This window comes from Amblyraja radiata, chromosome 10, assembly GCF_010909765.2.
Source record: "Amblyraja radiata isolate CabotCenter1 chromosome 10, sAmbRad1.1.pri, whole genome shotgun sequence".
In the NCBI taxonomy this organism is placed as follows: domain Eukaryota; kingdom Metazoa; phylum Chordata; class Chondrichthyes; order Rajiformes; family Rajidae; genus Amblyraja; species Amblyraja radiata.
The window spans coordinates 64,918,329-64,935,828 of NC_045965.1; the positions used below are offsets into that span (position 1 = coordinate 64,918,329).

General features: G+C 49.5%; 1 protein-coding gene across 1 annotated transcript in view; it reads left to right on the top strand.

Annotated features, from left to right (window-relative positions):
- The window catches only part of adgrl2 (adhesion G protein-coupled receptor L2), a 172,680-nt gene that overhangs the window by 109,810 nt on the left and 45,370 nt on the right, over positions 1-17,500 (top strand). The window contains exons 15-18 of the mRNA XM_033027844.1: positions 312-521; positions 5,452-5,672; positions 7,367-7,433; positions 13,465-13,556. Coding sequence (XP_032883735.1) covers positions 312-521; positions 5,452-5,672; positions 7,367-7,433; positions 13,465-13,556 — 590 coding nt within the window. The remainder of the gene's footprint in view (positions 1-311; positions 522-5,451; positions 5,673-7,366; positions 7,434-13,464; positions 13,557-17,500) is intronic.

The following is a 17,500-nucleotide window of genomic DNA, read 5'->3' on the forward strand; positions in this document are numbered from 1 at the left end:
GGGGGGGGGGGGGGGGGGGGGGGGGGGGGTCAGACTGTTGTTACCTGTAGATCACTGAGTTTACCTGTAGATCACCTGTAGACCATTGGGTTTACCTTTAGATCACCTGTAGATCACTGAGTTTACCTGTCGATCACCTGCAGATCACTGGGTTTACCTGTCGGTCACCTGTAGATCACCTGTAGACTACTATGTTGCTATAGAGAAGGAGGGAGAGGGGTGTGAGGGGGGGGGGGGGAGGGGGAGACTGTTGTTACCTGTAGGTGGCTGTTCGTGCAAGGTTAAACCTGCCTTCATCCCTGTGCCTGCAGTTTGCCAACGGAATCCACGAGCTGATTCTCTCCATTATCACCTGGGTGGGAATAGTCATCTCCCTGGTGTGCCTGGCCATTTGCATCTTCACCTTCTGCTTCTTCCGCGGCCTCCAGAGTGACCGCAACACCATCCACAAGAACCTCTGCATCAACCTCTTTGTGGCTGAGTTCATCTTCCTCGTGGGCATCAACAAGGTCAACTACCAGGTAAAGGGGCTGGGCCACTGATCTCCTCAAAGCTCCTGTTCGCTTCAGTGTCGTTTTATTGTCACGTGGTCCGAGGTACAGTGAATAGCGTTCGGTGTACGCTAACCCAGTCAGCGGCAAGATTGCAATCGAACCATTACACCGCATTGATACATGATAAGATCTGAGAGGAGTTTAGGATCATTGTTATGCCTTGGAGCGGAGCACCAAGGCAAGTTCCTTGTATGTGTACAAACTCGGCCAATTAACTTTTTCATTCATTCATTCATTCATTTTATTTTAAAATATTTTTATTAGAAGAATGTATACGAAATATAGTAAGCGACGATTTAATTACAGATTTCTTACATAGCTTCCGTTTTTTTTTTAAAGAATAAAGATAAAGGGAGAAGGATGAGGAGGGGGAATCTTATAGAAACATATAAAATTATAAAAGGACTGGACAAGCTAGATGCAGAATAAATGTTCCCAATGTTGGGCGAGTCCAGAACCAGGGGCCACACAGTCTTAGAATAAAGGGGAGGCCATTTAAGACTGAGGTGAGAAAAAACTTTTTCACCCAGAGAGTTGTGAATTTATGGAATTCCCTGCCACAGAGGGCAGTGGAGGCTAAGTCACTGGATGGATTTAAGAGAGAGTTAGATAGAGCTCTAGGGGCTGGTGGAGTCAAGGGATATGGGGAGAAGGCAGGCACGGGTTATTGATGGGGGACGATCAGCCATGATCACAATGAATGGCGGTGCTGGCTCGAAGGGCCGAATGGCCTCCTCCTGCACCTATTTTCTATGTTTCTATGAGAAAAAGATGAGAGAAGGTAATAGAGAGAGAAGAAGAAAAAAGAAAAAAAGGAGACGCAGAGGAAACTAACCAATAACAAGATTATGGAGATAGATATGGGAAATATTGAGTGTAACTATTCATCCAGTCCCAAACTCAGGTTTCAACCCTGGTTTTGTGTTGAACCAATTTACTTTACCATATTCTAACAAATAATTCTGGTTTGTCAATTAAGACAAATCTTATTTTTGCCCAAATGCAAGGCCTCGGTCATTTCCGTAATCCACATTTTCATTGTGGGTCATTCATTCATTCATTCATTTTAAAGGAAGACATTTTGCTGTAGGAGCAGAGATTTAAGAGTGTGGAGCGATTGTGATATGCGATTGTAGGTCTGCGTCTGTGGCTAGTACGCAGATAGTCGCCATCTTGCCCTAGGCTGGGCGCCATCTTGTGAATTAAACAAGAACTTATTATAAAGGCCTCTGAATTTTGTCCGTGCCCTTTGTGTTGGCACTCTTTGCATACCTTAGGTACGGAAAACTGAGAATACCGCTGTGGTTTGTCACATGTGCCAATAATGTATCATTAATTCATTCTTTTTTTTCTCTGGTAAGGAGTCCTCACCACCTAGTGAAGACCCCTTCTCCCGTCTCCACCAATTCCTCCCATAGACTTTACGCTATGCAGAGAGATACAGCGTGGAAACAGGTCTTTCGGCCCATGGGGTCCGCGCCGACCAACGGTCACCCCTTAGACTAGCACCATCCTACACACACTGGGGACAATTTTTCCATTTTACACCAAGCCAATTAACCTACAAAACCCGCACGTCTTTGGAGTGTGGGAGGAAACCGAAGATCTCGGAGAAAACCCACGCAGGTCACGGGGAGAACGTACAAACTCCGTACACAAAGCGCCCGTAGTCGGGATCGAACCCGGGTCTCTGGTGCTCTACCGCTGCGCCACCATACCGCCCTTCTTCAGACTTGATTCAATGATTAAATTTTAAATCATCCAATGGTGATAAATTAAAGTAAAATTCATTCTAGCCCATGCCGACTAAGTTAGGCTGAAGGACTCTCTGTTTCCATGCTGTTTCTCTAAACTAAACTGAACTGAATCTGCAATAGACACAAAATGCTGGAGTAACTCAACGGGCCAGGCAGCATCGCTGGAGAGAAGGAATTGGTGACGTTTTGGGTCAAGACCCTTCTCTCCAGAGAAGCTGCCTGCTGCTCCAGCATTTTATAGACAATAGACAATAGATGCAGGAGTAGGCCATTCGGCCCTTCGAGCCAGCACCACCATTCAATGTGATCATGGCTGATCATCCACAATCAGTACCCCGTTCCTGCCTTCTCCCCATATCCCCTGACTCCGCTATCTTTAAGAGCCCTATCTAACTCTCTCATGAAAGCATCCAGAGAATTGGCCTCCACTGCCTTCTGAGGCAGAGAAGTCCACAGATTCACAACCTTCTGCGTGAAATAGTTTTTCCTCGTCTCCGTTCTAAATGGCCTCACCCTTATTTGCATCTATCTTTGATTTCAACCAGCATCTGCAGTTCCTTCCCAAACTCATCTGCAGATGCATTACTCCAGCAGTTTGTGTCTATCTTCTGTAGACCAGCATCTGCAGTTCCTTCCCACCCAAAAGTACGGAGCGCGTTTCTCTCCCAAGACCTCATCGAACCCTTGGTAATTGGCATCCATTTTACTTTTCCAAGTTCCCACCGCCTCCTCTCATCACATAACTTTGCTTCCAAGAAGGATTCGGAAGTCACGTAGATCAGATGCAGTTGCGATTGGCATTATGATTTTTTTTAAAAGTAATTACATGGACAAGCGATGAATTATTTAGCTGTCGCTGATTAGTCATTTATAGAAATGTCACCGGTTCTGTGTGAATGACAGACATAATTGTTTTCATCCCTTAAGTGGTGGCGGTGAAAGATTTATTGAGTTGTGAGAATGTCCAACAAGTCATCATTGTCTCTCATTGTAAATTACAGAGCGTGGAAATGCCGTTACACTTGGCTAAATGACTTGTTATTTCCTCCCTGGGTCACACAAACCAGTCATGGAACGATACAGCGTGGAAACAGGCCCTTCAATCCAACTTGCCCACACCGGCCGACATGTCCCAGCCACCTACCCGCGTTTGGTCCATATCTCTCCAAACCTGTCCGGATGAGAAAAATTTTTTTCACACAGAGAGTGGTGAATCTCTGGAATTCTCTGCCACAGAAGGTAGTTGAGGCCACAGTTCATTGGCTATATTTAAGAGTTAGATGTGGCCCTTGTGGCTAAAGAGATCAGGGGGTATGGAGAGAAAGCAGGTTGGATGATCAGCCATGATCATATTGAATGGCGGTGCAGGCTCGAAGGGCCGAATGGCCTACTCCTGCACCTAATTTCTATGTTTCTATGTCCTATCCATGATACCTGTCTAACTGTTTCCTAATCTTTGGGATAGTCCCAGCCTCAACTACCTCCTCCGGCAGCTCGTTCCACACACCCACCACCCTTTGTGTGAAAAGGTTACCCCTCAGATTCCTATTATAATTTTTCCCCTTCATCTTGAACCTATGTCCTCTGGTCCTCGATTCCCCTACTCTGGGCAAGAGACTCTGTGCATCTACCCGATCTATTCCTCTCATGATTTTATACACCTCTATAAGATCACCCCTCATCCTCCCGCGTTCATAGGAGTCGAGACCCTGCCTAAGATAGACATAAAATGCTGGAGTAACTCAGCGGGATAGGCAGCATCTCTGGAGAGAAGGAATGGGTGACGTTTCAGGTTGAGACCCTTCTACAGACTGAGGAGACTTAATCCAGTCTGAAGAAGGGTCTTGATCCAAAACGTCACCCATTCCTTCCATCCAGAGATGCTGCCTATCCCGCTGAGTTACTCCAGCGTTTTGATGTGTCCATCTTTGGTTTAAACCAGCATCTGCAGTTCCTTCCCGCACATTTCAATAGACAACAGGTGCAGGAGTAGGCCATTCAGCCCTTCATGCCAGCACCGCCATTCAATGTGATCATGGCTGATCATCCACAATCAGTACCCCGTTCCTGCCTTCTCAAGAGAGAGCTAGATAGGGCTCTTAAAAATAGCGGAGTCAGGGGATATGGGGAGAAGGCAGGAATGGGGGACTGATTGGGGATGATCAGCCATGATCACATTGAATGGCGGTGCTGGCTCAAAGGGCCGAATGGCCTACTCCTGCACCTATTCTCCCCATATCCCCTGACTCCGCTATCTTTAAGAGCCCTATCTAGCTCTCTCTTGAAAGTATCCAGAGAACCGGCCTCCACCCACCTCTGAGGCAGAGAATTCCACAGACTCACAACTCTCTGTGAGAAAAAGTGTTTCCTCGTCTCCGTTCTAAACGACAGTGCCCAGAAACATAGAAACATAGAAAATAGGTGCAGGAGTAGAGGCCATTCGGCCCTTCGAGCCTGCACCGCCATTCAATATGATCATGGCTGATCATCCAACTCAGTATCCTGTACCTGCCTTCTCTCCATATCCCCTGATCCCTTTAGCCACAAGGGCCACATCTAACTCCCTCTTAAATACAGCCAATGAACTGTGGCCTCAACTACCTTCTGTGGCAGAGAGTTCCACAGATTCACCACTCTCTGTGTGAAAAATGTTTTTCTCATCTCAGTCCTAAAAGATTTCCCCCTTTATCCTTAAACTGTGACCCCTTGTTCTGGACTTCCCCAACATTAGAATTAGAATTAGATAGAATTTATTGCCACACAACCAGGGTCAGTGGAATTTTGGGTTGTCAGCAGCGGTACAATAATAAAGAACACACAACCACAATAAAAATGTAACATAAACATCCACCACAGCATTCATCACTGTGGTGGAAGGCACAGAGCTTGGCCAGACCTCCTCCATTTCCCCCCGTGGTCGGGCCCACCACCCTCCGCAGCCGTTGCTGCGGGCGTCCAGATGGTAAGATGGGAACAATCTTCCTGCATCTAGCCTGTCCAACCCTTTAAGAATTTTGTAAGTTTCTATACAGGATGGAACCCGGCTGGGTCCCTGGCGCTGTGAGGCAGCAACTCTACCGCTGCTCCGCCGCCGCCTCCGTGCGCTTGGTTTGTGAAAAGGGTCTTCCCTCTGGTTTCAGATCGCCTGCTCGGTGTTCGCTGGGGTGCTTCACTTTTTCTTCCTGGCCGCCTTTGTGTGGATGTGCCTGGAAGGGGTGCAGCTCTACCTCATGCTGGTGGAGGTCTTCGAGAGCGAGTACTCGCGGAAGAAGTACTTCTACCTCTGCGGCTACCTCATCCCCGCCATCATCGTCGGGGTCTCGGCGGCAATCGACTACAAGAGCTACGGCACCAAGAAAGCGTGAGTCCACCGCGAGTCGCTCATTGCCACGTGTACCGAGGTACAGGGAAAAGCTTTTAGCTGCGCGCTAACCAGTCAGCGGAAAGACAATACATGATCACAATCGAGCCGTCCACAGTGTACAGATACATGATAAGGGAATAACGTTTAGTGCAAGGTAAAGCCAGCAAAGTCCGATCAAAGATAGTCCGTATAACCATATAACAATTACAGCACGGAAACAGGCCATCTCGGCCCCTTCTAGTCCGTGCCGAACACTAGTCACTCTCACCTAGTCCCATCTACCTGCACTCAGACCATAACCCTCCATTCCTTTCCCGTCCATATACCTATCCAACTTATTTTTAAATGATAAAATCGAACCTGCCTCCACCACTTCCACTGGAATCGGGCCAATCACAGTGTACAGATACATGATGAGGGAATAACGTTTAGTGCAAGGTAAAGCCAGTAAAGTCCGATCAATAGACAATAGGTGCAGGAGTAGGCCATTCGGCCCTTCGAGCCAGCACCGCCATTCAATGTGATCATGGCTGATCATCCCCCAATCAGTACTCCGTTCCTGCCTTCTCCCCATATCCCCTGACTCTGCTATCTTTAAGAGCCCTATCTAGCTCTCTCTTGAAAGCATCCAGAGAACCGGCCTCCACCGCCCTCTGAGGCAGAGAATTCCACAGACTCACAACACTCTCTGTGTGACACAAAGTGTTTTCACTTTTGTGAATCAAGGACGGTCTGAGGGTGTCCAATGAGGTAGATAGTAGTTCAGGACCGCTCTCTGGTTGTGGTAGGATGGTTCAGTTGCCTGATAACAGCTGGGAAGAAACTGCTCCTGAATCTGAAGGTGTGCGTTTGCATTTGCATGTTCCCCCCTCCTCTGTAGTTACAACGTTAGTTTATGTAGAGCCAGAGAATCATATGGCACGGGAGCGCAGATATGGGATACAGAGTATAACATCTCGTGGAGGATAAAGGCCAATAAAGTTTGGTTTAGTTTAGTTTAGTTTCTGGGTGGAACAGTGGTGCAGCGGGTAGAGTTGCTGCCTCACAGCGCCGGAGACCCGGGTTCCATCCTGACTACGGGTGCTGCCTGTACGGAGTTTGCACGTTCTCCCGGTGACTGTGTGTGTTTTATAGTTTGGTTTAGTTTAGAGATACAGCGCGGAAACAGGCCCTTCGGCCCACCGGGTCCGCGCCGACCAGCGATCCCTGCCCACTAACACGACCCTACACACACACACTAGGGACAATGTTTACATTTATACCAAGCCATTTGACCTACAAACCTGCACGTCTTTGGAGTGTGGGAGGAATCAGAAGATATCGGACAAAACCCACGCAGGTCACGGGGGAGGACGTACAAACTCCGTACGGTCAGCGGTCTCCGGCGCTGTGGGGCAGCAGCTCTACCGCCGCGCCACCGTGACCGCCAGGTGCTCCGGGCTCCTCCCACACTCCAAAGACGTGCAGGTTTGTAGTTTGCAAATTGCCCCCAGTGTATGTGTAGGGTAGTGTTAGCGTGTGCGGGGATCGCTGGTCGGCGCGGACTCGGTGGGACGAAGGGCGTATTTCCGGGGTCGTATCACTAAAGGTCTGACGGAGATAAAGCCAAGGGCAGGTCTTCTATCGAGGTAGTAAACGGGAATATCTCCCCAAGTGTGGATTTTAAGCCGATCTGCCCTCTCTCGTTCCAGCTGCTGGCTCCGATACGACAACCATTTCATCTGGAGTTTCATTGGGCCAGTGACGTTCATCATTGCGGTAAGACATTCCCACCGTGACGCCATTGCCTTTTTCGAGCCGATGACCCACTTTGTTGTTCGTTGGGTGCCCTGGGACTTTGGTCCACCCCCCCCCCCCCATCCCCAACACCCCCCCACCCCAACAATGGCCTTTTGTCAACTCTGTGTTCATTGTGAAGGGAAGAGATCTTTCAACACTCGGCCATGCGTGGCGCGGTTGGGCCTGAGGTTACACTGCTGCGTTGAATGATGTATCCATTTCCCATACAACAGGCCGATCTATTAACGGGTCCCTGTGCGCAGTGGAACTCCGGCCAGGAAACCAAAGATGCTGCGTGTTTTTCTTTTTAATCCCAAGGCCCAGATACATATTTTTTCGGGGGGGGAAGAACAAACGGCTTTTCTCTGCAGCTGGATTCACAATCGCCGTGGAGATAGATGGGTTGGAAAGGAAGCTGGTGAACAATGGGCAGGGTGTTTCCAGTCTGACCCAGAGCCAGGCAATCGCACGGCGCGGAAACAGGCCGATCGGCTCAACTAACCCACGCCGACCAACGTGCCCCCCATCTGCACCAGTCCCACCTGCCTGCATTTGGTCCACATCCCTCCCTCCGCACCTGTCCTGTCCATGTCCTGTCTTGACCCGCGTGAAGCTCACCGTTTGACCTGTTTTTACAAAATGTTAAATGGTCAGCTCGACATAGATTACAAGACCTACACCAAACCCAAACCAATTAGGAGCAGACGAGGGCATTCGATCCAATTTGTGATCCCAGCTACCAGGACAGATGTGGACAGCAATTCGTTCTTCCCACGCACAATTAAAGCATGGAATAATCTCCACCCAACTATAGTTACCCAACCAGACGCACCTACATTTAAAGTAGCTCTTTCTTCCCAATAACCCTTTCTGGCTTAATCCCTCCCTCCCTTCACCACCTCCAGTTTAAATTCCATTTGGAATATTTTGGAGGGCCAAGAACCAAGAACATGTGCCTGTCTAAACGTTTCTTAAACCTCGTTCGTAAGGTCATAAGTGATCGGAGGATTGTCCGTGGATTGTCACCTTGTCGTGGTGGAGAAGCTTGTGTGTGGTCCTGAGATCCTGAGAGCGATGCCGTCTGGAGCTGTGCTCCTGGTAGGGCCACCCACGGCGGTAAGGTCGAGGGGGAAGGTCTCTGACAAAGAGCAATCCAACCAAGACCTCAACGGTGGAACAGGCGGAGGACGATGGCTGACCTTAGTGGAGCGTCACAACGGCTGGGAAGGCGGATGGATGAAGGCTGCAGCAGAAAAGGGTCTCCGGTCGTCTTGGACTCCATGCCACTGGATCCTGACCCAGATCTGTCAAGGACCGTGGGGTGGCTGTCTGTGCACCAGTCCCCCCACGTTAAACAAAGTCCCGCACGGGCGTCCTCCAACCCTGGAGACACCCATGGTCAGCCATGACCGAAGGGGGCCTAAGCTAAGTGATCGGAGCAGAATTAGGCCATTCGGCCCATCATGTCTACTCCGCCATTCAATCATGGCTGATCTATCTCTCCCTCCCAGCCCCATTCTCCTGCCTTCTCCTCACAACCCCTGACACCCGCACTAATCTATGTCTTTAGATGTTACACATACAGCATAGAAACAGGGCCCTTCGGCCCAGCGGGACCGTGCCGACCAGCGATCACCCCGTACACTAGCATCATCCTACACACACTAGGGACAGTTTACGTTTTTTTCTACCAAATTAACCTACAAACCCGCACGTCTTTGGAGTGAGGGAAGAAACCAGAGCACCCGGGGAAAACCCACGCAGGCCACTGGGCGAAACATACAAGATTATTAAGGGCTTGGACACGCTAGAGGCGGGAAACATGTTCCCGATGTTGGGGGAGTCATTGGGACCAGGGGCCACACAGTTTAAGAATAAGGGGTAAGCCATTTAGAACGGAGACGAGGAAACACTTTTTCTCACAGAGAGTGGTGAGTCTGTGGAATTCTCTGCCTCAGAGGGCGGTGGAGGCCGGTTCTCTGGATGCTTTCAAGAGACAGCTAGATAGGGCTCTTAAAGATAGCGGAGTCAGGGGATACGGGGAGAAGGCAGGAACGGGGTACTGATTGGGGATGATCAGCCATGATCACATTGAATGGCGGTGCTGGCTCGAAGGGCCGACTGGCCTACTCCTGCACCTATTGTCTATTGTCTAACATGCCTCAAGAGTTCACCATCCCATGACCAACAAAGACATTCTTACATCAGCTTCCTTTACACGGATGGCTATCACATCCATGAAGAATGCTGGCAAGGCATTAGTATGCCTGAAATGCTTTAATGAAAGCTTGCATCAAGGCAAGTCAATAGCATAACTTATCGTTCAGTCAACTCCATCCACGCCTTCAATATTTCATTTGGTTCATTCGCAGTTTATCCCCACACACACATGCCTTTCTTCTGATAGATCGGGTGGTCTGTTGGTCAAAGAGAGGGCGAACAGGCTGTCTTCCTTCACCTGTCCGACAATGAACACTTCCTACATGCATCAGGGGCCAAACTTCACAACGAGAATCGGCAATAGGCGCAGGAGTAGGCCCCTAGTATGGTGTTAGTGGACAGGGTGATTGCTAGTCAACGTGGACTCGGTGGGCCGAAGGGTTTGTTTCCGTGCTGTATCTCTAAAGCCTAACCTCACAGCGTGGAAACAGGCCCTTCGGCCCCTCCGGGTCTGCGCTGACCAACAATCTAGTACTACCTTCTGCAGTTGTACAGGGCCCTAGCGAGACCACACCTGGGGTATTGTGTGCAGTTTTGGACCCCTAATTTGAGGACGGACATTCTTGCTATTGAGGGAGTGCAGCGTAGGTTTACAAGGTTAATTCCCGGGATGGCGGGACTGTCATATGCTGAGGGAATGGAGCTGCTGGGCTTGTACACTCTGGAGTTTAGAAGGATGAGAGGAGATCTCATTGAAATATACAAGATTGTTAAGGGCTTGGACACACTAGAGGCAGGAAACATGTTCCTGATGTTGGGGGAGTCCAGAACCAGGGGTCACAGTTTAAGAATAAGGAGTAAGCCATCTAGAACGGAGACGAGGAAACACTTTTTCACACACAGAGAGTTGTGAGTCTGTGGAATTCTCTTCCACCGAGGGTGGTGGAGGCAGGTTCTCTGGATACTTTCAAGAGAGAGCTAGATAGGACTCTTAAAGACAGCGGAGTCAGGAGATTAGGGGTGAAGGTAGGAACGGGGTACTGATTGGGGATGATCAGCCATGATCACATTGAATGGCGCTGCTGGCTCGAAGGCCCAAATGGCCTACTCCTGCACCTATTGTCTATTGTCTATTGAAACGTCACCTATTCCTTCGCTCCATAGATGCTGCCTCAACCGCTGAGTTCCTCCAGCATTTTTATCCACCTTCGATTTTTCCAGCATCTGCAGTTCTTTCTTAACCAAACCCGCACGTCTTTGGAGTGTGGGAGGAAACCGGAGGGCCCTGGGGAAAAAAACCCACGCAGGTCACGGGGAGAACGTGCAAACTCCGTACAGACAGCGCCCGCAGTCAGGATCGAACCGGGGTCTCTGGCGCTGTGAGGCAGAAACTCTATCGCCCGTTCCATTCCTTTCCCACTCCGCTAGTTTCCTAAGGGGGTCAAGTCAGTGGACTATCACTATTCAGGAACAGTAGTCTATATCACAAACCAACTGGTGTTAAAGCCTTTGCTACTGTGGTGTATTGATTGAAGAGATAAAATAACAATGTCAATCCTTTGCACATTCGACTTTGGTGTGCTTAATATTTAATAACTATATTTGTCTTTAGGGGACCCGGAACTGTATGAAAGCCAAATGATCAAAATGAACAGAGTTCCCCAAGGAAAGACTCAGGCAGTTTACAAACTCAGATAGTTCAGATCTTCCATTCATGAGAGAAATAGATCGGGCGAATACACAGAGCATCTCTTGCCCAGAGTAGGGGAATCGTGGACCAGAGGACGTAGGTTTAAGCTGAGGAGGGAAAGATTGAATAGGAACCTGAGGCATCATTCTTTTACACAAAGGGTGGGGTGGGTGCATGGAACGAGCTTCCGGAGGGAGGGGCGGGTCACGGTGGCGCAGCGGGTAGTGTTGCTGCCTTACAGCGAATGCAGCGCCAGAGACCCGGGTTCGTTCCTGACTGCGGGCGCAGTCCATACGGAGTTTGTACGTTCTCTCCCCGTGACCAGCGTGGGTTTTCTCCGAGATCTACGGTTTCCTGCCACACACCAAAGACAACAGACAACAGACAATAGACAATAGGTGCAGGAGTCGGCCATTCGGCCCTTCGAGCCAGCGCCGCCATTCACTGTGATCATGGCTGATCATCCCCAATGAGTACCCCATTCCTCCCTTCTCCCCCATATCCCCTGACTCCACTATCTTTAAGAGCATTATCTAGCTCTCTCTTAATTTGTGTCTCTGTGATGTCTTTATTACTTATTTTATTCTGATTATATGTTTTTATTTCTATTAATCTATGTAAGGTGTCCTTGAGATGTCTGAAAGGCGCCCATTAAATAAAATTTATTATTATTATTATTATTAAAGTATCTGGAGAACTGGCCTCCACCGCCCTCTGAGGCAGAGAATTCCACAGACTCACAACTCTCTGTGAGAAAAAGGGATATTGTAGGCTAATTGGCTTGGTAAATGTAAAAATTGTCCCTAGTTGTGTGTAGGATAGTGTTAATGTGCGGGGGTCTTCGTTGGTCGGCGCGGACCCGGTGGGTCGAAGGGCCTGTTTCCACTCTGTATCTCCAAACTTAGGAGGTAGTGGAGGCTGGGACTATTGCAACGTTTAAGAAACAGACAGGTACATTGGTAGGACAGGTTTGGGGGGGATATGGGCCAAACGCGGGCAGGTGGGAATAATGTAGATGGGACATGTTGGTCGGCATGGGCAAGATGGGCCGAAGGGCCTGTTTCCATGCTGTGACTCGATGACTTTGGACCTTACCCGGTACAAAGTGTAACGGAGACCAATTTTTATCCTTGGCGTGGACTTTGGCTCTTGACCTGTTTTAGTTTGATATTTCAGGTGACCCCTTGTATTAAAACCTATCGTACTCCATTTTGATCTTTTCAGTTGAATTCCATTCTCCTCAGGAGCCAGGTGTGGAGAAGGGAGTTCCACTGGTCCAAATTATTGAATGGTGAAAGGCCTGGATGGTGTGGATGTGGAGAGGATGTTTCCACTAGTGGGAGAGTCCAGGTCCAGAGGTCCACAGCCTTCGAATAATAGGACGCTCCTTTAGAAAGGAATTTCTTTGGCCAGAGGGTGGTGAATCTGTGGAATTCATTTCCATAGGCGACTGGGGAGGTACGGTTGCCAACTGTCCCGTATTAGCCGGGACATCCTGTATATTGGGCTAAATTGGTTTGTCCCGTACGGGACCACCCCTTGTCCCGTATTTGACCGCTACTACTCGGGTCGAGGGGACTGTCGGGTCGGAGCGCCGCGTCCGGTCCCGCCTCACCCCGTCCCGACGTAGTGCAGCCCATGGAGTGCAGCAGCAGCAGCAGCAGCAGCAGCGCCTCGCCCGTGGCCCCGTCGGTCGGCAGCCCGGCCAGCTGTCCGACCTTCGGACCTTCGCTTACCGCCGACACCACCACCACCCCTCCTCCGTCTCACGGCCGATCATCAGTTCACGAGTTGGATGGAGCGCCGGACTTTGCGCGACCCGGGCCAAAACTCCTCAGCTGTCCCGCCGGCTGGGCTTTGTGTGCAGTCCAGCACCCGGGGCCAACTCATCATTCACCCAGACACGGCCCAGTCGGTCGACGAATTGCCGTCGGGGGAATTTGACCCGTGTTTTGATCTTCTGTCCCTTATTTGGGAGCGGGAAAGTTGGCGACCTTATGGGGGGGGAGGCCAAGTCTCGACTCGAAACGTCAGCCATTCCTTCCCTCCGCAGGATGCCGCCCGCCACCGCTGAGTTACTCCAGCACTTTGTGTCCTTCTTCGGCATAAACCAGCGCCTGCAGTTCCTCCCTGTTCAATGACCTTCCCTTTCGTCAACAGGTCAACATCATCTTTCTGATCATCACAATTTACAAGATGGTGAAGCATACTCCCACGCTGAAACCAGACTCCAGCAGATTGGAGAACATCAAGTGAGTGGTGGAATGGTGGTGGTGAGGGGGGGGGGGGGGGGGGGGGGGGGGGGAGACTGGGTTGAGGCGGTGGGGGAAGGTTGGAGAAGGTGGGGGAGGTCTTGGAATATGGGGGGGGGGGGGGGCAGCTATTTAGAGATACAGCATTTAGACATACAACATGGAGGCACAGCGGTAGAGTTGCCGCCTCACGGCGCCAGAGAACCGTGTTCGATCCTGACTGCGGGTGCTGTCTATACGGAGTTTGCACGTTCTCCCCATGACCGGGTGGGTTTTCTCCGGGTGCTCCCACACTCCAGAGACGTACAGGTCTCCTGTTTCTGTTCAGTTCAGGTTATTGTCACGTGTACCGAGGTACAGTGAAAAGCTTTTGTTGCGCGCTAACCAGTCAGCGGAAAGACAATACATGATTACAGTCGAGCCGTCCACAGTGTACAGATACACGATAAGGGAATAACATTTAGTGTTAGCAGCAAGGTAAAGTCCGATCAAAGATAGTCCGAGGGTGGTTGAAGAAGATCACACAGATCAAGTAAGAAATGCTGCTGTCGGAGTAGAGATTGTAAGAATGTGGAGCGATTGTGATATGAGTTTGTAGATGTGCTTCTGTGGCTGCCACACAAATAGTCGCCTGGTTTGGGCGCCATCTTGGTAAGCTGTCTGTACGGGGTTTGGACCTTCTCCCCGTGACCTGCGTGGGTTTTCCCCAGGGTCTCCGGTTTCCTCCCACACACCAAACACGTGTAGGTTGGTAAGTTAGTTGGCTTGGGGTAAATGTAAATTGTCCCTAGTGTGTGTGTGTGTGGGATAGTGTTAGTGTGCGGGGATCGCTGGTCGGCGCGGACTCGGTGTTTCCACGCTGTATCTCTAAACTAAACTAAACTAAACTGACCTCCAATTTCAGGTAGTCCTTGCTCCTCCCTCCTTCCCCTCCCCTTCCCAGCTCTCCCACAGACCACTGTCTCCTCCTCTTCCTTTCTTCTTCCCCCCTTCCCACATCAGTCTGAAGAAGGGTCTCGACCCTTCGCTCCATAGATGCTGCCTCACCCGCTGAGTTTCTCCAGCATTTTTGTCTACCTTCGATTTTTCCAGCATCTGCAGTTCCTTCTTAAACTAAACAGCTATTTGGCCCAGGGAAGACAAACTAACCCCACATGTGTCTGGAATCTGCAATTAAGAGATACCATTAATAAGTTTAGTTTCGAGGTACAGCAGGGCAACAGGCCCTTCAGCCCATCAAGTCCGTGCCGTTCATCAATCACTCGTTCATACACGATCTTGCCCCTCCTTTCGCGTCCACTCCCTCCCTACACACTAGGGGCAATTTCCAGAGGGCCAATTAGCCGACAAACCTGCACGTCTTTGGGAGCGTGGGGGGAAACCGGGGCACCCGGAGAAAACCCACGCAGGTCACGGTGGAGAAGGAACAAACTCCGTACGGACAGCGCCCGTAGTCAGGATCGAACCCGGGTCTCTGACGCGGTGAGGCAGCTGCTCTACCAGCCGTGCCACCGTGCTGCCCCTGAGTGGTAATTGATTCCTCCAGTACTTTGTGTTTTGCGCAAGATTCCAGCGTATGCAATTCCTTGTGTCGACATTATCTACTTCACATCCATTTATTCATTGAAAAGTAATATTTGCTTTGTTCCCAACAGCTCCGATCTGTACTTGTACTTATTACACACCCCCTTAATGGGAGACTGAATGATTCTCTGCTGTACTTGTCAGTGCTGTAGACAATAGACAATAGGTGCAGGAGTAGGCCATTCGGCCCTTCGAGCCAGCGCCGCCATTCAATGTGATCATGGCTGATCATCCCCAATCAGTACCCCATTCCTGCCTTCTCCCCATATCCCCTGACTCCGCTATTTTTAAGAGCCCTATCTAGCTCTCTCTTGAAATCATCCAGAGAACCGGCCTCCACCGCCCTCTGAGGCAGAGAATTCCACAGACTCACAACTCTCTGTGAGAAAAAGTGTTTCCTCGTCTCCGTTCTAAATGGCTTACCCCTTATTCTTAAACTGTGTGGGCCCTGGTTCTGGACTCCCCCAACATCGGGAACATGTTTCCTGCCTCTAGCGTGTCCAAACCCTTAATAATCTTATATGTTTCAATGAGATATCCTCTCATCCTTCTAAACTCCAGAGTGTACAAGCCCAGCCGCTCCATTCTCTCAACATATGACAGTCTCGCCATCCCGGGAATTAACATTGTAAACCTACGCTGCACTCCCTCAATAGTAAGAATGACCTTCCTCAAATTAGGGGACCAAAACTGCACACAATACTCCAGGTGTGGTCTCACTAGGGCTCTGTACAACTGCAGAAGGACTGGCCTGGAGTCTGTTTACTAATGCAGAACCTTTAGAACAGAGTAGGTTGCCATTCAATCCATCCGGTTGGTACCAAATAGAGTAGTCCCTGTCGTCCCTTCCGAAGGCATGTGCATCATTGCTCAAGTTTAGCTCACTTTAGTTAAGTTTAGTTTAATTTAGTTTTTATTTTAGTTTAGTTTAGCGATACAGCGCGGAAACAGGCCCTTTCAGCGATCACCGCACACCAGCGATCCCCGCACACAAACACTCTCCAATACACACTAGGGGCAAATTTTACATTTACACCAAGTCAATTAACCTACAAACCCGCACGTCTGTGAAGTGTGGGAGGTAACCTTGGTGTTACACCTTGGCAGGACAAATCAAAATAGGACGTACATGATAAATGGTAGGGAATTGAAGAATACAGTTGAACAGAGGGATCTGGGAATAACCGTGCATAGTTCCCTGAAGGTGGAATCTCATGTAGATAGGGTGGTAAAGAAAGCGTTTGGTGTGCTGGCCTTTATAAATCAGAGCATTGAGTATAGAAGCTGGGATGTAATGTTAAAATTGTACAAGGCATTGGTGAGACCAAATCTGGAGTATGGTGTACAGTTTTTGTCGCCCAATTATAGGAAGGATGTCAACAAAATAGAGAGAGTACAGAGGAGATTTACTAGAATGTTGCCTGGGTTTCAACAACTAAGTTACAGAGATAGGTTGAATAAGTTAGGTCTTTATTCTCTGGAGCGCAGAAGGTTAAGGGGGGACTTGATAGAGGTCTTTAAAATGATGAGAGGGATAGACAGATTTGATGTGATCAAGCTTTTTCCTTTGAGAATAGGGAAGATTCAAACAAGAGGACATGACTTGAGAATTAAGGGACAAAAGTTTAGGGGTAACATGAGGGGGAACATCTTTACTCAGAGAGTGGTAGCGGTGTGGAATGAGCTTCCAGTGGAAGTGGTGGCGGCAGGTTCGTTGGTATCATTTAAGAATAAATTGGATAGGCATATGGATGAGAAGGGAATGGAGGGTTATGGTAGGAGTGCAGGCAGGTGGGACTAAGGGAAAAAAGTTGTTCGGCACGGACTTGTAGGGCCGAGATGGCCTGTTTCCGTGCTGTAATTGTTATATGGTTATATGGTAACCGGAGCACCCGGAGAAAACCCACGCAGGTCACGGGGAGAGCGTGCAAACTCCGTACAGACAGCGCCCGTAGTCAGGATCAAAAACGCCACCTCACGTCGGATGGAGTTGGTGAACTCTCTCCAGGAGCCAAGCCAACCGTACTTGCTTTACCTTGCACTCAACGTTATTCCCTTTATCACGGCTCGATTGTGATCGTGTATTGTCTTTCCGTTGGCTGGTTAGCAGGTGACAAAAAGCTTTTCGCTGTACCTCTTGTTTAAGAAAGAACTGCAGATGCTGGAAAAATCGAAGGTAGACAAAAAATGCTGGAGAAACTCAGCGGGTGAGGCAGCATCTATGGAGAGAAGGAATAGGTGACGTTTTGGGTAGGCATTTATGGTGAGGCATCTATGCAGAGAAGGCATCTATGAGGCAGGCATCTACGGAGAGAAAGAATAGTTGACGTCTCAACCCGAAACGTCAACAGATGCGTACA